The 22,157-nt window shown below is 44.2% G+C and overlaps 2 protein-coding genes across 3 annotated transcripts in view; one reads left to right on the top strand and one right to left on the bottom strand.

Annotated features, from left to right (window-relative positions):
* Window positions 1-197: 197 nt before the first annotated feature.
* On the bottom strand, window positions 198-18,736 carry LOC136749285 (F-actin-capping protein subunit alpha-1). Of its 2 annotated transcripts, none has more exons than XM_066703422.1 (10): window positions 18,610-18,736; window positions 7,461-7,524; window positions 6,884-6,935; window positions 5,922-5,985; window positions 5,480-5,686; window positions 5,058-5,137; window positions 4,277-4,355; window positions 3,732-3,803; window positions 3,118-3,180; window positions 198-2,386 (listed from the first exon to the last, which is right to left on the bottom strand). In XM_066703422.1, exons 1-10 carry the CDS (start codon window positions 18,610-18,612, stop codon window positions 2,246-2,248), a joined length of 825 nt encoding a protein of 274 aa, XP_066559519.1. In that variant the 5' UTR covers window positions 18,613-18,736; the 3' UTR covers window positions 198-2,245. The 2 variants fall into 2 exon arrangements, with proteins under 2 accessions (XP_066559519.1, XP_066559518.1); XM_066703421.1 differs by lacking the exon at window positions 18,610-18,736 and adding an exon at window positions 17,577-17,661.
* Window positions 18,428-22,157, top strand: part of st7l (suppression of tumorigenicity 7 like) — a 19,525-nt gene continuing 15,795 nt past the window's right edge. The window contains exons 1-5 of the mRNA XM_066703420.1: window positions 18,428-18,750; window positions 19,934-20,016; window positions 20,344-20,503; window positions 20,638-20,692; window positions 21,204-21,319. Coding sequence (XP_066559517.1) covers window positions 18,582-18,750; window positions 19,934-20,016; window positions 20,344-20,503; window positions 20,638-20,692; window positions 21,204-21,319 — 583 coding nt within the window. The 5' untranslated portion in view covers window positions 18,428-18,581. The remainder of the gene's footprint in view (window positions 18,751-19,933; window positions 20,017-20,343; window positions 20,504-20,637; window positions 20,693-21,203; window positions 21,320-22,157) is intronic.

The raw sequence follows: 22,157 nt of genomic DNA, 5'->3' as shown, positions 1-22,157 counted from the left end.
AAAAAAAGTGACCACAGACACACACCAACATCCCTCCCTGACCCCCCCCTTTCACACGTCTTTATCTGTATTTTTATTCCGTGCCCAAGTTCGGCAGGAAGTTAAACAAACCCAATCTTTCAAGAAATTATCACACACCCGAACAGGAACCAGATTTACTGACAGACACAGAAAAGACAGGCAGGAGATCGAGAGGCAATGGTAGAACAACTCGCAGTGTATTGTCCAGGCGACACTGTTTTACACACAGGACCCACGAGGTATAAATGGATGACAATAATGAAGTATAATACAGGTGATTCCATTCCAAAAGAGATGCACTGAAAGGTCGAGACGCTTCTGCCAGGCGCACCGTATTGCTCCGGAAGTGCGGCGGATTTCAATTATAGATTCCTTTTCAACAGTTTGAATGAACCCCCTTTAATGATTTTTGATACACGTACGAATCCAAGTCTGCCCCCCCACGCCCCCACATCCCCACATCCCCAAATCCCCAAAGCACAGAGTTAATAAGAAGGTATGGTCTCACTGATGCAATCACGCTAGCTATGACAGGGACAATAGCACTATGGAAAAAGTAAAAGCGATTTATTTCCGCAATCCCACAGAAAATACATGATTTCAGCAGCGGTGGCCACAAGTCCTATATGCATACAAATCTAGGATCCCCCTCTAGAGGGACAGCATGAGGGGTTGACAGTTTAAGACGAGAGTTCCCTTTGAGTACACTTGCATGTCTCATGCCCACATCCTCCACACGCCACACACGCTCAGAAGCAACATTACACACATCACTCAGTTTTTAGATTCAAGTTATTCCCCCTAAAACATGTCAAACGAGAGCGCCATCCTTACAGAGTTATTCCGATCCACTTCTGTGGCTGTATATTCAGAGCAGGATCTAGACCTACCCAAACGATAACAGAAAAAAGGAGCTCAAATTGCAAAATAAAAGCTCTGGAGGAGTAATAGCCCACACTTTGGTGCAAATCGTTTATTCCTTTTCAGTTATACAGGTTTGTTCTTACAGTTGTAAAAATATTTAGCAATAAAAGCTAGAGACAAAAAAAATATATAATGACATCTAAATCGAGACGTGACTTTGTACCAAAATCACTGGATTTCTGCACTCTCGCGCCCGACACCGGAAGAGGGCCCAGGCCTTTTCGTCCGGAGACGGAAACCGGGCCGTGTTTTGGGGCTTCAGCGACCGCTGGCAGCACGGGGGGATGGGGGGGCGCATTCGGTATCGCGTGGATGCATAGACGATGCACCACTGAATTCAACCGGCTGTCGTCGGACCCACGGAGGTGGCGCGTGCGGACTGGGAGTGAGGACAAACGAAGCGCGGTGCGGTTTCCTGTAGGCAACGCTGCTTTAAGACGCGAAACAAAGACAATTCGATGAACCAAAACCAATTGCATAATCAAATATTCGTTTTCTTGTTTACTACGTAGAGAAGGTAACACTTAATTTGGGAATCTTTACCATGGGAAAGAGATTTTACAAAACAAAACAGTCCAGTGAAAAGAGGTTTCTTTTTATGTGTGTTTGGAGGGGATGCGGCACATAGAAAATGATGCCAAAACGGCTTGGGTAAAAGCTCTTAATACAGGGTCGCCGATTCAGTTCTGTGGGGAGGTGTGCGTGTGTGTGTCGGACCACTGCTCGAGCCTAGCTGAGAAAGCGGGAGATCTCGTGTGACCAACGACTACAACCGCCTGCTGTCCGAGCCGGCGCATGCACAGGGCACATGCATTAAAGTAACTTTATTCGCGGTTCCTAAAGGCATGGGGGTGCGGGACAGGGAAGACGACCCCAAAGGGACGGGACAAATGCTGCCGATTGATTTAAACCGTTAGATAGAACTGATTCAGATGCAAAAAACGTTTATTTCACTAACAAGTCAGTGCTTTCCCAATTAACTACCTTCCAACAGCCTGAGCACCTTAATCAAATTCCCCTTCCCCAACCAGATTCGAACCTTGGTGTCTGACACACACACACACACACACACACACACACAAATGCACACACACTCATGTGTATAAGTATGTGTGCATTTTGAAACAAAACAAACAGACCACACATTCTGTGAGACCACACCTTACATTTTACCTGGTTCGTCTTTTTTTTTTTTTTTTTTTTTTTTTTAGTTTTTTACTGTTACGTTATGTTGTTGTTGTTGTCGTTTTTGTTTGTCTTTGCACACAGTTGTAACATAAGCGGGCTCATGCGTGTTGCTCTAAGCGTTCTGCATCTCCTTGCCGATCTTGTAGCTCAGGATCTTGTTCCAGTCGATCTTGGTGCGGGTGACAGGCAGTTGCCGGCGTAAGGCTTTGAACGTGGTGTCGGACATGGTCTGGTAGTTCTCGCTGATGGCCGTCTGAGGAGGACAAGAGGGGATAGGGGTGAATGGGGGCAGCTCTTTCGGATGGGGCGATGCCAACACGGCGCAGGTTAAGAGAGTGCTGCGGGGTTTACCGGGCTGGCTGTATGATGGCAGCCCCGGTTTGTTCTCCGGCACACGAGGTTAAGTGGGGAAAGCTACGAAAACCAGGTCTTCAGCTGCCACTGCTTTGCTCTTGTGAAGTGGAAATAAACGTGTGCGGTTTTAGAGGGAGCACGGTGCGTTTTAATAACCCGATATAAAGGCTGGGTCAGTGTCAGTCAGAACCCAGAGGGTCACCAACAGTTCTACATGTTCGTTGCATTAACTATATCAAGTGCTGGTTGTTCAGAGGTTTATTCATTCACATGCTTTTTTTGTACAACCATCAATGATCTTGTAAAGCACTGCTGCTGTCCCACACTAGCACCACACATGTATGCAAAATATGCTCAATGCATCTTCACAGCTTTTCAGCAACAACTCTTTCACAGCCGACAACAGGAAATTCATTTTCACTGACTGCCAGACACCCAGGCAACGTTTGCATGCCGTGTGAGGACACCACCGTTTCAAACTAACTTCACCAACTGCAGGATTCATGTAACTTGCACTACATAAGTCCTTACACTTACTATTGCACAGATAAAACAAAGGAAATGTCAATTTAATGAAAGAAGATGTCCAAGTAGGAAAAAAAAGCTGGAAAAGGTCAAAGCATAACGTACCTGGTACTCGTTTTCTGCATTTTCAATTATTTTAACAAACTCCTTGGCAGTCAGGGATTCACTCTGAAAGAAAAACAAAAACTGATGGGGGTGGGGAAGCTACACAGAACAGACGCTACATTATTTACAATGAGAAGACTTCAGGTGCTGCTGCAAGGGGCTGTTAAAACACCTCTACACTTTTACTGTATACAACCGTTCCATCTACTGAGAATCATACCAGATAATGAACACACACAGACACACAACAATCTCAGCAGAAGAAACAGCTCCATTAAAAGGTCAGAGCACATTGCTAACGTGACTTAGGGAAGAGGCTGGAACCTTCACTGGCATTGAACGACTTCAGCCTCCGTCCTCAGAGCGAATAAATCAGCCAACTGGGTTTCCACAGATCGTTACACTTAAACCATTCAGAATGGAGACTGGTCCTCTCGCACGGAAGCGGCGGCCCCGAGCCTCTCTCTGATCAGGCAGAGGCTTCCTTTTAAGGTCACGCGTTCAGCGCGGGAGGAAGTGAGTCAGCAAACCGCAGCAAAGTGACGGCACAGCTCCTGTGGGGCAAACGCAGCCGGCGCTCAGACGCTGCGCCTGCTCGGGGCGGCCGTACTTACAGACACCGTCAGCGTCTCCTGCACGTCCTTATGGCTGACCAGCTGGACGTTGCCATCCTCATAGTAATGCACCTGCACGGGCACAGAGTGGAGCCAATGATTACACAGACACTCAGCACGAGACAGAGAAAGTGGTTCCGAGATCTACAACACCGCATTAGTTTAGCTTTGAGTCGTTTTAAGGAGCCCGCTCTAAGGAATCAACGTTTGTGAGCATTGTCTTAAGCACTACTCCACTCTGAGGAGACACCGACGTGCTGGAAAATAATTTATTCAAGCATTGCTCCCGCCTTCAATGCACAGAATATGGAGAAGCGGTCGACCCTCTTGTAATCAAGTTAAAAAGTGAATTTGAAGAACACATGAACCAAAACACATAGACACTCGACAGGAGGAGGAGGTGAAAGTAGAATTGGGGTTGCAGAAGTACTCAGCAATAAAACACATAAAAACTAATTACATTCTGAGTTTTCCAATACAATAACACCCACCCACGATGCATAATTTATCCCCCCGTGCAAGAACACGGCAGGAATGAAACGCACCTGAATCTTGAGCACTCCGACCACTTGGGCGCTGGACTGTCCAACACTGAACTTCCACTCGGATCTGCAGCGGCCATTCCTGCGGAGAGGGAAAGGATCAGAGTTAGGATTATAGACTCGAGGCTGTACAGCCTGCGCGCTCTGATGTGAGCCAATGACTCGGGTTTCTCTCTGAGCGGTGCAGTCCAGCCAGCAACAGACATTTCGAGAGGCAGAGATAACATCATGTCAACGTATCTGGCTTGAGCAACTCTCCCAGTACTTTCAATACCCCAAGCCAACGTGAATCTGAGCCCTTTAACCACAGACCACTTTAAAGAGTCTGACAAAAACAATGTCACAAACACCAGGGGGACAACAAATACACACCTCTTTTAAGACTTCGTACACACAACGCTTGAACCAGTTCTAAACAACACACTAATAAACTTTTGTTTTGGAACAGGATTCAAGTACAATTAACCAATTAGGCTCTACAGTAAACCCTACACCGCAGCTCAAATAATGGAAGGTCACTATTAAATCGGTGTCTGTAGAATCAAGATCATTTACAAAAAGTTACAGCTAAACTTAGAGTTGAAACCTGACGCCGTCATTTCAAGGCCGTAATCTGAAAATGAATAATTAATCTCTCCATAGCGGAGTCTTAATAGACTATTATATTTTCCATGTATGAATATCCCAACGCACACGTCTATAGATCTACAGCTGAACCCCCCCCCCCAAAAAAAAAAGGTTCAGAATTAAGAACCATGCAAAAGCAATAGAACTGGGGTCTTACCAGAAATTTTTGGGTTGAAATTGGTGGCCCTCGATACAGGCAATAATGGTTTGCTGCCCATCGATCGTTTTCCCGTAGACCTGCAGAGACAGAGGCATAGATATTGAAAAGTGCAACTCAGATTAACCACTTATATACACCAAGGGGTTTGGAAGCTGCTGCCGGCACAAACACAATGGCCCCAGAAAAGACAACAGTGCAATACTCTTCCTCCCCGAGTTACTTCAGATCCGTCACACAAAACGACATTTTCAACATCCAGCGGGATCCTGGTTTCATTTCAAACACTAAAAACAAAACAAAAAGGCAGCTGAACTCCACGACCCTGCCACGGTCTGCATTCACTTCCCCAGAGGTTTCTAGTTGGTCAAATCCGAGAACATCAACAAAAGCAATGTGGGGGGAGGGTGCCGACAACACACCGTGCAGACGCCGCTGGGATAGTGCTCCTTCACGTACGCCCGCAGGGCACTGTCACAGGCATCCCTCCAGGGCCGCAGCGCTGCCTCGCCCTCGCAGGGCTGCGGGTCGCTGGCTTCTTTCCTCAAGTGGTCAAACTTGAAGGACAGCTTGTTCCGCGGGTCAAAGAAGCGGCCGTGGCCCAGGTCTCCATGCTCCGTGATCAGCACCTGCAGAGGGGATCGGGGCGAGGGAGTGGATTTCAGCTTCAGGATAACTAGTCAAACAGCTTAATTTTCTGCACAGCAATTACACAGGGTCCAAAATCAGTCTGCAGTAAATGCTAAGGCCTGTGCCACTGTGACTAGATACCGATATCTCACACGCTTTAATGGGACCAAGTTGAAGCTAACGAACAGAGCAGAGCCCCGTGCAAAGCAAATAAAACAAGTTCTTCATCCTTACCTGGTCGTCGCACCCTTCGAGTTTGGCAAGGGTGAACTGATCCATGTTGTACTGGGCAAACGCACTGCATGGAAATAAACAATCATTATGTGCAAACAAATCAACACAGATCTGACTTTTCCAAAAGGTGGTTTCATATTTCATGAGTCCCAGGTTTACTCCAACAGAAACTACACTGGGCTGCTCACACCTTCACAATCAGGCCTACTCTGAAGTACGTTTTCATCAATGACTATCGCATACACAACCAGATCAAGAGAGAACCAAACAGGTTGTTGTCCTTTGTGTTCATGTGAATCTCAGTGACACACTGAAATGGTTATCACTCTTCCAGTTCTTGCTGGGGTTGAACAAAGAGCGGAGAGGGTTTACTCGTGACATGGCGTGAGTATTATCAACGCTCCGGCGGCGTTTGAATTCCCAGGCTATACGTGACATCATAGCATTGCTGATAGAGACTAGAGTTATCGCTACTTAGTGAGCGGGACTCCAATGAAAATAAGCCGGGATTCCAGATAAAACAAGAACAAGGCGAAGGGAAACGCGTAGCAGGGTGACAACGGACCTTTGTTTAACAGAGGGCCAAACCTAACAGATGAGTTAGCTGGCATAGGCAAACAATTCTTCAGTGCAGAAAAAATATTATAAATGAATGAGAAACGAAAGTCAAACCTACACATCCATAAACAATATCCAATCAGTCTATACTTACACAAAATGTAATATAGGGTAGTTAAAAACATCACCACATTCAAATTTTGCAAGAGCTATTTTACCTTATTTCATATGAGGAGTGAAGCTATTTATTCAAAGTGTAGCGTGTTGTGTACCAAGGGGTGAAAAACATGGCTTCCTTGAAGACGCACAGACTCGACAAATCTCTCTGGTCTGCAGATGCCATCTCATTCCTCATAGCAGGGAAAGCCCTAACCTCTCTTTACGGATAAACTGTGGATACTCACTGTGCTGCCCCCTCCCTGAGAAGATTGTCATTGTTGAGCAGTAACCGTACATCTGTAAAGAAAAGCAGCGCCGGTTTAATCTCTTGTTGAGGAAAAGCAAGAACACACAACTGAAGCAGTCCATCACGTCCCGTATAACCCCCGGGAGTCCGTCAGCAGCTGAAAACATACTACAGCATATTACTTTACATTCAGCCAAGTTTCTTATGCGTTTAATGGCAGCCTCTTGGCTATACGTTTGTATTTAAGTATATCAAGGTCCTAAGATTTTGAGAGTCTAGCCAGAGAAGTAGCACAGTACTTGATCCAAGAGATTTGAATAAATACATGTTATACAGGTATAAAAATATCCTCGTACACAATATATATGTACTGTGCTGAATCAACAGTTGTGTCATCTTTCGTGGAAGTAACATAAAACGTAAACATTCAGACCACGAAATACTATAGTTTATTATTTCTGTTAGTGATTGCGTAGAGGGAAGTGTAAAACCAACAGACAGAACCACTCAAACCGATAAACCTCATTTCTTCTGCAAACCCAGGCTATTTCACAAAACCAAAAGGGTTCTCTCACCGTTGAAGACTTCGTTAAACTCTCCTGGAGGAGCGTGGGTGACAAAATTGGCTGCTATACGGACCTGCGGGAAACAAGACAACAACAAAAAAAATTGCTTAGGGCCAATCTAAACTGAAGGGAAATGTGCGCTCTGGCTTTAACCGGTTTATCTTCATTCTGCCCACTGCAATACTTTTACCCAACACAGCTTTTTAATCATTAATCTCTGCTTTTAAGCAAACTTCCTTGAGTCACGACCTCGAATCCAGGACAAACAAATGATGACTGACTATAATGGAGGGGCACAGAGTGGATCTAAAACATTACTGCATACCTAGTGTATTCCTCCTCATGGGAGCCGCTCTGCATTCACTCCGACGTTGCATATAAGCCTAAGAAAAGCCCTTAAAGCCTCAGCATTTATAATTTAAGGAGCTGCAGGGCTAACGGGGGTCAATACTGGCCACCAGTGTATCCAGGGGAGGCCTTCTCTGCAGGTTGCCCAGCTATGCCATTCCTCAGATAACTGGAACTCTAGCCCAGGCTTTTCTTAGTATGCCATACTGCGCACGTAAGCATGTAACTGTCACTGGGAGCGAGGTTGGGGGGCAGTACGAGGTGGGGGGGCAGTATTTTCATGGGAGACTAACAGGTTAGCTGCTGTACAGGTCTGAGCTGTTGCAAGTTATTACCATATTGCAAATTAAACGTTTAAACAGACACAAAGTGATATTGAATTAATTGTGCTAACTTGCATCTACGGATGACACAATAGAGGGCTCATACTACTGGCATTTGTGACAAGACATCCAGGCATTATATAGACAACTCTTACAACAGTTCATAAGGAAGTAACATTTAAAATGAAAAACATGAAAATTCTCTTAATGAAAACATTGCAAACATTACTTTTAATCAGGGGAGCAATTTCCTTAAGCAAAACCTGAATTCAGAGATAGTGTGGCAGCAAACATTTAAGGGTATCCTTCAAATTTTGTATTTATTAAGCTTTTTTTTTTTTTTTTTTTTTTTTTTTTTTAAACAAAGGTGTCATGAATAGTTACAATGGAATGTTCTGTGAAATCTAAAAGAACCGGAAAAAAACGTTCTACTCTCCTCTGCTGCAATTCATTCTTATTCAGTTCTAAGATTTCAAATTAAAGTTGTAAAAGAACCGTACACGCCTTCGAGTAAACTGATCTTAACGGGATAGTAACGGCGAGAGTGCATGATGGAGTTCACCGCCCGTCTAAAAGCACGTTATTTTATTAAACACCAGTGACCCCACAGTCAAAGCGCCTCAGACCTTCAGCTTGGCAGACGCAGTAACGGCGCAGCTCGAACGACAGATCCTGCACTTCCTGTTTCTAAAAGAGGCCGGACAGATTTAGTTTTTTTTACCATTTCAGGTAAAGACTGCAGAAACCCTCAACTTCCTCTTTCAGTGCTGCTGCAGGCTGCAGGCCTGCGCTGGGGCCTCCACGCTCTGTTCACAGCTGTTATATAACCCGGCACCACGAAAAGACGACACTAGAGTATGTGGCCCCCGGAGAGAGAGAGAGAAAGAGGAGAGTCCTTCCATTTTCTTTAAAACCGAAAGAACAGATGTCAAGTTCTCAGTAGTAAAGGTGCCTCGCCCATTGTGCATCTTCATTTAGGAAGTAAATTCATGCTGTCTATTCTAGCATACGTCTCCTTGTAAGCCGTGTGACATTTCAATTTTAACACACCTGCTTTTGAGTTAAACTGACACAAAAAGCAGCAGAGCAGGACTTATTTTAGCACATTTAATATTGTATTCCATTCAAATCATAAAGAATCAAAGGAATCAAGATTAAAAAGATACATATACACAATATAACAATCATCCTTTTCAGACATGGGATTTTTTACATCCTTTGCAGAGCAAACTTTAAATAAGTCTAGAAACGAATGGCAGTATCATCGTGTCAAGGCTAATGATACTGTTGACATTAGAGAGACATTAAAACGTAAAAGCCCATATTTCAGTCTTTGTCAATACCTTTCAGCCACTCGATGTTTAAACTAATGCAGTAGATCGCAGGCGGAAACAAATCCTTGCTGGAGCTCAAACAAAGGCAGGGTTTCTGCAAGAAATGACCACAATCTCTCATGCATGACAGTCTCTTCAATTACTGTAACTGTGTTCTGTCGGACGCTCTTAAACACAGGGGCTACTGAACTATGAAATTCAGCCCTGTCGCCACATTAAGATTTATTTTATTACAGAGCCACATTGTTAATCAAGTAGAAAAAAAGGCTGTGTGTGCTGTAGTGTATGATACACATAGATATCAAATTAGCAGGGCTGACACCAAGAATCTGTTACAGTTAACACTGACGGGCTCTCCATCCCTGCAATCTGTGTAAAGTGGTACAGAACCGACACTGCTCATTGTGGTACTTTATGTGGGATTTCTCAACCATTGAGGAATCAGAGAAAACATTAAAAGGACATTTTCCTGCCAACTCATTATTATAAATGGCTCAAGTATGAGCAACATAAAAATAGTCTCTCCTGCATTTCGGGAAATGCACAATATAATCTGTCCATCCTTCTCTGGGCATTTCTTTAATTTCTTTTTTCACCTTCAAATTTTCTTCATTTTCCAGTGGGAGTGAAGGAAGACCGGACCTCCACACCCCCAATCCAGAGCAGAGAGGGTATGCTCGCAGGCCGCAAGGGTGTGGAAGACGCTGCATGTTGCCCGTCGGCATCCTTGCCACACGGTGGGCTCTCACTACCTTGCTGCTGTTGGCAAACGACAGGCAGCCTGGATGCAGACCTGCAGGCCTCATCCCCTACTCTAAAAGGCAATAACTGGATTAGACCGCTCAGGCCCCACATAATGAAGTTATCGTGATCACAGTTAAGCACTTTATCGTTTCTCCTGTTGGCTGACTTCAAGCCATCCTCCGGTGCCCCGAGAGCCAGCGCAGGGGCAGGCCGCGGAGTTGGGCATGGAAGGACTCGCTGCTGGAGCTTCTATGCAAATCCCAATCATGTGAAAGCGGGAGGAGGGTGTGGGAATTCTCTATGTAAATGGCACGATCATCGGCGCGGCTCACCGCACATTTGAATTCCTGTTAGACAGCGATGGGTGGTGAGGATGGCCCTGCCTGCGGGGCGATCGCTTCAAGAGTTCGCAGGCCACTTTCTAGACGTGTAATCTTGTAGCAGTGTGCCAAATTAATGGTGACAATTTAAGAACGGGAAATTGGAGAGCGATGAAACTTGATTTTCTTCTCCTTTCACTTTTTTTTATCTGCTATCGCCGTGGTTTAGAGTGGGGATGACGGGGAGAAAAGAGAGCACCTCGAAAACACACTTCTATGCTACCAAGCCATCGCTTTCCGTGTGGTCAAGGATAAATGATGCTCTAGGTTATGAAACTGCACTTATTTCCCCAGACGTGCACGGTGCAGTCGTTTGGAAAGCCCCCGTGGACGCTAATGGAAGCCATATGATGTGGCTGCATTAGAAAAGGCCTTATGTTGAGAGACCTGTTTGCAAAAACACTTTTTAAAGTGTTTTACTTACTGGCAGGAGAAATAAAAGCACCTAGCTGGCAAAGCATTTTTCTTCCCCAACATCTGGTTTGAAGCTCTCTTTAACTTTACTTCTGTACACATTGGAAACATTAAATGTCGGACGGTACCATGTGAGTGAAATGGGTCAAACTGAAGATGGCATTCTGTCAAACCCAATCCTCAGGAGGGGTGTTATAAAAATAAAAAAGCATGAGAAAAAGAGTTTATAAACAAGACTTCTTCAGTGTGGAGTATTTTGTACATTAGGGAGACGGGAGGACTCTGTGAGAACCATCGTGTCGGGTAAACGTGGCGAGTTTGTTCCACTGTTTTCACTTCACCACTCAAAAATGTCAGAGGGACTTATTTTTTTTCCACTTATTTTCTGAAACCTCATGTGAGATTTCTTACCTAGAGAATATTTAGCTTCTGCATTAAAATGTTATGATATTAAGATTTAAGATATCCATCCTTCGGTCTTAACATAAATGCTGGTTTGATTGGCATCCCAATGAGCCCCAGTCTGTGTCCTGTACTGTTAAACTCTCCCAAAGACTGACTCAGAGATGGGCAGCTGTATTGGGCTTCATGGTGTGAAAAGACTTGACTGGAGGAGACTGGCTGACTTGACTGGAGGAGACTGGCTGACTTGACTGGAGGAGACTGGCTGACAACAACAACAGGCCACACAGCTATGGAAGGATGTTTAGTTTAGAAAAAGTTCTTTGATTTGCTACAACTATTTATTACATTTTGAAATGTCAAAGAAACTGAGACAGGGAAGCCCGTATTATTACCCGAGCCCAGACACCCTACTCTTACCTTGCTCTTCTGCAAACCAGTCACTTCTGCAATTTGTTCTTGCAGTCCTACATGCAAACATTAACAAACAACAAAAAACTCACTAAACCTTTTCATTGAAAGCCATAAAGGTACTATAAACGTTGTATCGTACTGAATTTTAAATAAAGGCATTAAACATTAATCGTATAACTGAAAGCATGGTAATAAACCACTAACCACTGCATCACTGGTGTGCAATTTGTTTTAATGAATGGTTAAACAATAAAAGCGTCAATAAGGGGAATTTGCTTGCAGTCCGTTAAGTTTATTCTTGCCAATTACAACAACATGCACTTCTGTCTGCTGTGCACATGAGACCCGCGTCTAACAGAAAGCTTCTTGACTGGGTTTAAATGGGACAGCAAGCGGATCCCAGAAAGGTCTAAACTCCAGCCCCTAGGGGAATGAAAACAAACCAATACTGTTTGCGTGAACCTGTCCTTTCTTGTCGAGTTTTTGGCAAGACAAAATAAATTGGAAAGCTGCAAACAAAGCCCTGCAGTATCCACCGCCTGGCCCAGGAGTTTCAAAGTGCTTATTACATGAGTCTCCCATTGTGCAAGTCGATGCACAGACACATGAGGAGGCTATCTACATCTGCAATAAAACACCGAGAGACGAGCAAATCTTACATTTCACACACAAAGGCCTCCTTCATGGATTTCAGAAAATACCTAAAAACCCGAACCTTGGTTTATGTACCGACTCAAACCACACAAGAGCTGGCATACGTGCGTAGTGCTTCAGATCCCCATCAGAGCCGCACTCGGAACAGTGCGCTCCATCTTGGGCTCCGCATTCCAGGAGGGCCATTCGTCCACTGGCCCCTGTCCAGAGAAGAGCAGCCAGCCTGGCTCACAGACAGAGAGGCCCATCGCATACATGCAGCCTGAGGGAATGGAGCCGTTTTTAGCCTCGGTGATATGGGTCTGGACCGAGTACCGTAAACCCTTCAGTTAACCCCTGACTAGAACTGTCAGGCCTGGTGTTTTATATAAATAAAGGTGACACCTCCAAAAGCAGCAGGCGAATTAACACACTCAATGACTACCGGAGAGCAACAGTCATTACAGTCATTCATTCATTCCTCTGAAGAAGTTACCACAGGGTGGGACTGCTCTGGAGCTTGGCACCTTGCGCAATTCACCACATTCTTGTGAAAGACGGACCAAATCCACTGATAATGCAACCACATGGCATCGGCTGTGGAGATATCAAAAGTCACCCTTAAGTTGCATAGTACTTGCCATTCCATGCATTAACATGAAGCAAGCTGCGTCGTAGGTAGCACGGTAGTTCCCAAACTGACAATAAAGTTGTATTAAAGCAGCTAGGGTGGACAGGGGTGGGGTACAGTCATCTGGAGGGAGGGCGATTCTCAGTTTACTACATTACAGCAATCCCAATAACTGCCCTGGCACCTGTGGAGTTGGGTGTTACCAGTCTCCATGACTATTATCCAGCTGGCACTATAAACTGCCATTTCCAACACTGAATCACTGTGGTTATAGAAAAAAGGATTGCTTGATCTCAGCACATTGCCAGGCCGAAAAAGGATGATTAATTTGTCAGAGGATCACCTTATTCAGCGCAACTTAGTGGTCACACAATATGCACAATTCAACACACGATGATTCGAAAAGCGGATATTATGCCAATTTAATAAACAGTCCACTCCAAACAGGAGGTAGCAAAAGGAAGAAAGAATTGCACACTCTGCATTTAAAAGAGAAGAAATAAAAGCAATTTAAAAGGCTGATTGTGACGGGGAAAAAACTGCACTTAAAGAACGCTGAAATATTACTGATGGCACACTAAAATTATATTTTCTATCATAATTAAATAGACAAACTGCAGTTTTTGACATACAATTTTGAAGTGTAAGTGTTTTGCTATCCTAGACTGGGAGAGGTCAGCCCTCCTCCATTATTTATGATTTAGTGAATTACCCCCGCTTTCCTTCTGTTCTTCCAAGGAATCATAAGCAACCAGTACTCCTTCACCCTGCAGTTTTACTCTGCAACCTGCAGCAGCTACAGACAATACAGCAGACCGCAGCGAGTCCCAACGCGTCTTTAATTGAGATCACGTTCCATCCGAAGGCTCAGTTTGTATTTGCAACTAAAACTGCTGGATTTTTGCGTTCCCCCCAGCCCTCTGTGTCTCTCACTCCTTTGATGCTGCCGTTCAGATCGGTTTATCTGCACCTCAGAACATTTCCAGAATACCTATCTGCATACCCTGCTCGTCTTAACATGCAGGCTTATATGACCTCTGACTACACTGCACTAAAGTTATCTACTGAAAAGTGTATAAACGTGTATATGCCTAATATGCACATACGTTATGTAGATAGTTCGAGAGAGAGAGAGAGAGAGAATAGATAAAAATCCCATGTGGGTTAAACACCCTGTTCCAGGGCTGCATAGCAGTTTGACCCATTTCAGGTTAGATGAACCCCACGTGTCTTTCTCTGCAAATGTATTCAAACTAAGTGATGAAGTGTGAAGTTTCCAGCAGCCATGTTGGCTTCTATACAAATGACTACAGAGCACGAGAACGTGAGTGGCTGAATTTATGCTACAATGGTACCAGCAATACATAAAGGCTTTGGGTCACAGTTTAAAACGTTAAAGAACCTATAAGACAGCATAGAAAAGAAACTGAATCTTCCTTTCCCACTGTTTACTTTATTTTATGTTTAAAAAGTGCAATCCTCTTGTTCCACAGTTACACTGGCACGGTGCTCATCAACAGGTCGAGAGTCGCATTGTGCCGTTGGTGACTTCGAGAGAGCACCCTTCCGTAGCCGTTTCCTGTTGTTGACAGGGCACGTCTCAGGCCCGCGAGAGGACTGGGGTTGCCTCTCTCTGAGCCGCGCCTGAGTGCTTTGAAACAGTTGCTGGCAAAGATAATGTAAAAGCACTCCACTGCAAATTTCAATTTTTCATCAGGGGCAATAACGATTAAAAAAATAAAATAGTGAAAATAGCTTTCGTAACAATGGAGGAAGAATTATACAGGCTTTTTTGTTTTTTAAATGAGAATTAGTTTTACCTCATCACTTGAAACACATGATGAAGGCTGAAAACAGTAAGTAAATCGTAGAAAAAAAAATAATTCTAGTCTGTCTATTGCTTTTTTGATTGGATGATATTAGCAGCTATAAAGCTTGAAGACAAATACAACTTAACCGCATGTTGGCTTCAGAACAGAATTGAACTGCAACTTTGTATTATTATTATTATTATTATTAATATACAAACCTCTAAACAAGACTGTTCTGTATAGCAAGCTCATTTGTAAGTCAACATTGTTCAAAACACCAAGTCGTTCCAAGCACCAAGAAATTGGCAATTTCAATACATGACAACACGTTTCGGTCATTACTCTCGGACAACTTTTCAGCAGATGGACTGAAGATGAATAATGATGGGATGCAACGCTGGCCTGTCAAACTACATTAATGTCCAGGAAATGTTTTGTCAGTGCAAAACTAGTTATAACAGTACTGTACATCTTATTTCCACAGCAGTTTGTATTGTATTGTATCCTATGTTTAAAACCACAGACAGCTTTTGAATTCACAGTACACGACATGTCCGCATTCTGGTTTAAGATAATTTCACTGTATAGGCCTCATCATTTTGGATTGACTTTAGAACAAACTGTTGATATCAAGAGCCATTTCTGACAGACCTGTCCCGGTTTTAAAATGATAATGTGTATATCCAGAGACGCTACCCTGAGTTAATTCATTCAATCTAAAAAGTTTCTTCCGAAAAGTGGTTAAAGGAGTGTGAGATTCCAGCCAGGTGTGTAGACATGCCTGAGGAATTTGACCACAAATGAAAGTCAATTGTTAGGTTACTTCTTTATCTCAGGCTAGACAATTCCTATTTTTGCACTTGTTTAAATGCATAGGTTTTACGAAGAGTGACATTTTTGTAACACACACAATATACATAAAAATCAAAGGATAAAAAGGACGATGTTGACAAGTCAGCAAGTTCTGATGAGAAGCACTGTCACTACTACAGGTCAAACTAAGCCCCACTCAGCAGTTTCACAAGGTAGCCGTCCCCTAGGCAGTGGAAAGAGCATATTAATTAAAATCTCAGGAGGCATACGGTACCGTTCGATACAGTACGATTTGGCTTTTTGAGACCACAGCTCTGGATAACCTTGGCCTGTTCAGTGCAAGCTCTGTTAAGAGCGGGCCTGGAGCTAAGAGTTTGCATTCAGAAACTGTCTGTCAGCAATACTTAAGAGAAGTGAGGAACAACCACACCCCGGCCAGATTCGGGTTTCAAGAGATCGAACTGACAAGTAAGAAGGGAACTCCATGACTGCTGTGAGCAAAACCTCTCGAATGCACTTTGCACAGCTCGCTGATTTCATAACCAGCAATGACAGCCCCAACTATACTATACACTTTATAGGGTTTGTAGCCTCTAGATTAAAATATAATTGTTATTCTTCAGAGGCACAAACAAGATCCCTTAGAAGAGGAAATGCAGTTGTGTTCTAAGCCATTCTAAAGGACACAATGTATCCGTCAAATGTTTAATATGATCAGATGAAAGAGCATGTGTGCTTCAAATTATTAAATATAATAAATGCACTTTAATAAACCAAACAATCTGGGGGAGGTATACAACTGGATGTGCTGAGTTAGTTTCTCATAGAATGCTTTTGCGTTTTTTCAAAACCATAGGTGCAAATGTGTGTTGTATAATGTGTGCAGCATCACTGTACTTTCTCTCCATGTGATCTGCAAGTACACTCCTATTTAAAGGAAAATCAGGCCGATTGCAAGGCAAGACTGTACACACTCCTATTAAGACGAGATGCATATCTATGAATGTACACAGCACCCAATATCCCCATACAAAGCGGATCTCCACGTTCAAATATCGCTGTTCCCTATCCTTACCGACACGACACCTACACACTCCGATAAGCAAAACCAACAACTGCTTCTCCACGTTTGAGTTTTTTTTTTTTTTAAGAAGGTAATTCGTGCTGTTTATTTCATTCTGGCTCATTTGCATATTATTGCATGTGGCGGATTTGTTTATTTCTGTACTCAATCTAGCCTGCGCTTGATCAGCATATGCAAAACTTAAATCGAGAGGGGAAAACGCCAAACACAGACCGACGCGGAGACTACCGATGTCAGCCCGTTTGGCAGGGAGGGGATAGGCTACAAACAGGAAGTAGTTCGCAAAAGCTAGCCCTGCTCGCTGGCTCCATGCATTCAAACAGGCCCGAATAGAGACGGAAAGACCCAGACGACTTGCTCTGCCTCTGGAGGAGACGGTGCATGTTTTATTTAGTAAGCAAAGCCCCTGGTTTCGCTTGTATAGCAATACAATCAAGCGACGGAAAAGTGCTGGGTGTCCTAATCCGGACTGGAAGACGGAACTAACTTGGCTTCATTTCTCTGTCAAGTCCAGTAAAGCTGAAGCGTCCCACTCGAGCACCATTACACACATAAGAAGTGCATGAAACCACAGCCAGGCGTCTTCCAGCAGATTCCCCACAAGTGCGAAATTAATTCGGAAGAGATATTAAATCTTAACCATGGACAGGAGTGAGGAGAGCCTCTAACGCGGCATAAAGGACCCGTCTGAGGGGACAGAGAGGCAGCCAGGGTGTCCTTGGGGTGTAAAACGGCCGTGTCCGCGTCATTGTGTCAAAAAGGGCATTATTTTACATTAAAAACACGCTCCCTACCTTCTCCTCATCGGTAAGCTGCTCCTCGAAGTCGGCCATCTTGGCTCCTCTGGACCAGCCCCAGTGCGCAGTGCATCATGGGAGCCATACGAGTCGTCTTATTTTTTTAAATATGGCCGCTTTATTATTAAACCTTTGCAGGAAAAAAGGGAGTCTACTGCCGACTGCTGGGCATCTCCCTCTTTCACACCCAGACAGCACTCTTCAGAAACGACATGCATAGGATGGGAAAGTAAACACTTGCAAATATCCCATTTACACTGTCGCTTTTTTGGGAATAATCTGAAATACTGTATGTGGTTTAAAGACCAAATACTAACTCTAATAAGCAAATACAAAAATACAGGAACATTCAGGTGTAATAAATGTTATTTACACAATTAACAGATACAAATTACTGACATAAATGTCTAATAGTTGTAACTACACAGGTTTAAATTGTGCAGTTTGTCCAAAAACTGTCCAATTTAACACGTCAAAATACTCTTAGTTATTAAATAAATTCCCATTCATTTTAAAATATCACATTTATTTATTAAATATTCACATCATTGTATTTTTATCTATAATAAAGACCACGAAATTACGATTTTAAAATTAACTAAACGACCTCGTTTTGAAAAGAAACGCCTACTAACTACCAACCACAGATTACGGTCGCATTCGTGTGGCTGCGCTGCTCCACCAATAGGAGCGCGGGGATTCTGCAGATCTGCGCAGAACTGCGGGAATCTGCGCAAACGGAGACCGCGACCTATCTGTCAAGTGAGCATTTGTAAAATTAGGTTAACAACATTATTTATACATATTAAGAATTACACCGCCACGGTAAGAGTCAGGTTAAGTACAGGAGAGGAACTGCTGATGGGGAAATGGCATTAGTGTGAAATAAACACCCACAGAGCACGTTTATCCGCCCGGTTCAGCGCGTCTGATTCGCCGTTATGCGGAAGACGGTCCTCCAGTATCCCATGGTTCCTGTGTTTATATGCTATCGCGTTAAAAATGGCGGACGCCAGTACCAGTAACTCACCATCGCCCGGGTTTACGGAGAAATTAAAATCCTGGCTGTCGTGGTCCTGGACCTACTTATGGGTCCTGTGGTTCGTCATGCTGTTGTTCCTGGTGTACGTGCTGCGGAGCCCGCTGAAGGTCCAGGAGAACCTCGCCACAGGTGAGCGCAGCCCGGGACCGGCACCGGGGCTGGACCGGCTCCCAACAGCCAGGAAAGTTTGGCTCGGGTCCTGTGTTATTGTGCACGGCGGCGGGGCGCACCTGTGTTTCTCACTCTTTTCACCAACCCGGATATGCATAGGTGTTGACGTCCGGTTGTCATGTTTTAAACACGTAAAGAGCCGGCAGCGGCGGTGCTGTGCTGACAGCTGTCACACCGCTGACCATAACAAGGGTCCCCCTTTGTTCACTGCAGTTAATGTGGGTCGCGGAAAAGACGCAAAGGCGGACCTGTAGTGCGAGTTAATTCATGTATTTGCATATTATTGATTCATTAGTAAGCTGGCACGTCGCAGACTGGATGTCCAGGTGGTCGAGCTGGTAGACAATAAGTAGGTGGTGTGTTTGGCTGCATGGGGACAAAGCGCTGTGAATGTGATTGAGTGTTTGTTTCCCAGTTTAAACGAGGGAGAAAATGTGCAGCAGTTGAAATGAATTGCATCAGTGCGAGAAGTGTGTAGCTTTTCACAGGTTTCTATTTCAGTTCCCCTTTTTCAATACGTTTACGCAAGTTTTTAGTATTAGTAGTGATACTAAATAACAATAACAACCATCTTGCTTGCATCACTCAATGCACACGCTGCTCTGTCATTCACTGGCAAGTGGACCATTGATGTGAACCGCACCGACATTTGAATGTGGACGTAATTATGTTTTGTCAAGGAGGTCCTACATTTGAGGCTTTGCATGACTTAAACATGTTGTGTACACCGCAGGAGATATTAATGGAAAGAGTGGAGTTTAGGGACCATATTAGGTATTGAACAGTACAAATCTGCAGATGTAGTATCGTTTCTGTATTCAGCTACGGTTTAAAAGGGTACAGGTGCCGATTTGTGTTATTATCGAGTCTTATTAGTTGACTACCACTACATGTTTGACTTATATATACACACTCCACACTTTGAGGTCTGAAGTCTTGTGTATTAAGCAGGATCTGTACAGTATTCTGAATGTATGTAAATGATCAAATACAGAGAGTGGTCCCAGTTATCCTTCTGTTCTGTGTCAGATAGAAGACAATGAAGACAGTAGAATGAAAACAAGGAAATGGGATGGGAACTGGACTGAAATGCAAACTGTTTGTAGTCATGCCTGCGTAACGCACTTCTCTTTCCTTTCAGCGTCTGTCTTTCTCAACACTCTCACTCCAAAGTTTTATGTGGCACTGACTGGGACCTCCTCTCTCATTTCTGGCCTCATCTTGGTGAGTTATAGCCTTGACCTCATGCAATATAATATTGTGTGTTTTGCACTTTCTGCTCCATTGCAAGATGTGTCTCAAATATTATAAACAACATATATATATATATATATATATATAAGAGAGAGAGAGAGAGAGAGAGAGAGAGAGAGAGAGAGATGAAGAGTTAGAAGAGCGCATAAAGATGGGAAGAAGAAATAATCAGCTTGGTACGGAAAGGGGAAGCAATAGATCAAAGTGGAAACCTTGTGGGGAGGCAGTGGACTGATCTAGGCTGCAGTCCAGTTTGTATTGTATCTATCTTTTCCTCACCTTATTGTTGTCCTTCAGATATTTGAGTGGTGGTACTTCAGGAAGTATGGCACCTCGTTCATTGAGCAGGTCTCCGTCAGCCACTTGCGCCCTCTGCTGGGAGGAGTGGAGAACAGCAGCTCGTCCGGCATGTTCTCCTCGGTCAACGGGGACGCAGAGCCCAGACCCAGCGTGTCAGGTACGGCCCCCGTCTGCCATGCTCGCAATCCTCTTGTTTCCGCCTGCACGACTGCACAAATCTGTCCCAGACACCAAAGTCATCAGCACTACTGGTTCATCATTCTGCCTGATCTCTTCCTGACTGTTTTACAGAGTGCAAGGTGTGGAGGAACCCATTAAATCTGTTCAGAGGAGCAGAATACAGCAGGTGAGTTTCATATCCCACAAGGTGCACCTCTGCCCTGATTTAATGCGGCCCCCGGGAGCCACGGACTCTTGTTAAGTAATATTTACTGCTAACGAAGATAGTTTGAAAACATTTTGGAGATGGGAGTTTTAAGAAAAGGTTCAAATGAAGCTAAAATAGGTAATCAACATATTTGAACTGTCAATGTTATAACTGTAAGACTTGCAGATGACTTTTTTTATGCAATGAAGATCGGAGTGCAAGTAAAAAAAAATGCAGTGAATCTGCTCTGCTTCGCGTTTCGACTTTCAAAACAATTTTTGCTTTACTGCGTTCTATCAGATCGTGTTATATTGGGGTAGGGGTGTCATATTATGCCTGGGAGGCGATTGTGGCAATTTTATAACCAATTTTCTCTGTCTCCTGGCGCCATATTCCTAGGTTTGCAGAAGTAATGTGTACCGTGTGAACAAGTGTGCTTCTACCCCTCCGTCCGTCTCATTGCTTGTGTGTTGTTCGGCCTGCTTTGAAGGTACACCTGGGTGACGGGAAAAGAGCCTTTGACTTACTATGACATGAACCTCTCCGCCCAAGATCATCAGACCTTCTTCACCTGTGACACAGAGCAGCTGAAGCCTGAGGACGCAGGTATTGTATTGCACTTTTTTATACCCCCTAGTTTGGAGCTGTTAATTATGAATCAACTCTTAGGGAGGTCTTAGAGAGCCCACAGTTCAGAGGGCTTTTGTGCCGTGCCCATCACTTTGCATCTCGAATTGATTCCAGTTGGCGGAGCTGTGACTCTGGGGAATAAGCGCGTCACCTGATCTGATGTGAGAAACAGTTAGACAGGCGGAGATGACGATGTGTTTTAGGATGTAAACATCAGGCGCCGTCCTCAGCCACATTTCCGCCCGTTTCCAACGCAAACTCGGAGCTGCCTCGTTAATGATGCTGTCTGGCACTGAAGTGGACTGATCGCATTTTAATGAGAGATGCTGCTCGAATGAAAATGGCTGCAATCCAAAAGCGTCCGGTTGTCGCTGGCGTCTGCTCTGTGTCGGCCTGTTGGGGTCGCCTGCATCAGCAGCCCCCAGCTCCTGCACGGGAAGCAGAGCGTCTCCCTGATATTGTGCCCCTTTCACAGCCCACTGATCTCTGCAGCTTTACTGTGCTGATCCTCTATTGTGATGACGTGTCTATGCTGTGAGTGTCTCTGTACATCGTACTGAAAACTAGTCTGACACCTGGAATCACGTCTTCAGACACTCTGTCGGTACAGGACTGGGCCAGCTGTGAGACGACGCAAGTGTTGTTAGTGAACACCTGTCGGAAAAGTGTCCAGATCACTAATACAGAGCCCTGCTATCCTGATGTTGAGAATTGACGTTCGCTACACAATTACAAACCACACAAACCCAAGCAGATAATAGATAAAAAAGGAACCACTTTTGTGCTTTGTGCATGCAAGTATTTGATGGGTTAT

Source organism: Amia ocellicauda, chromosome 5 (genome assembly GCF_036373705.1).
Source record: "Amia ocellicauda isolate fAmiCal2 chromosome 5, fAmiCal2.hap1, whole genome shotgun sequence".
In the NCBI taxonomy this organism is placed as follows: Eukaryota; Metazoa; Chordata; class Actinopteri; order Amiiformes; family Amiidae; genus Amia; species Amia ocellicauda.
Note: the sequence above shows the minus strand (reverse complement) of the source record. Positions and strands in the feature narration are given on the sequence as shown.

Coding starts and splice junctions, on each gene's coding strand:
- LOC136749285 (XM_066703421.1), bottom strand. CDS start 17,615: ATGGCCGACTTCGAGGAGCAGCTTACCGATGAGGAGAAG. Junction 7,525..17,576: donor AGCTTACCGATGAGGAGAAG/GTAGGGAGCGTG, acceptor TGTTTCCCGCAG/GTCCGTATAGCAGCCAATTT. Junction 3,804..4,276: donor TCGGAGTGCTCAAGATTCAG/GTGCGTTTCATT, acceptor GTGCCCGTGCAG/GTGCATTACTATGAGGATGG.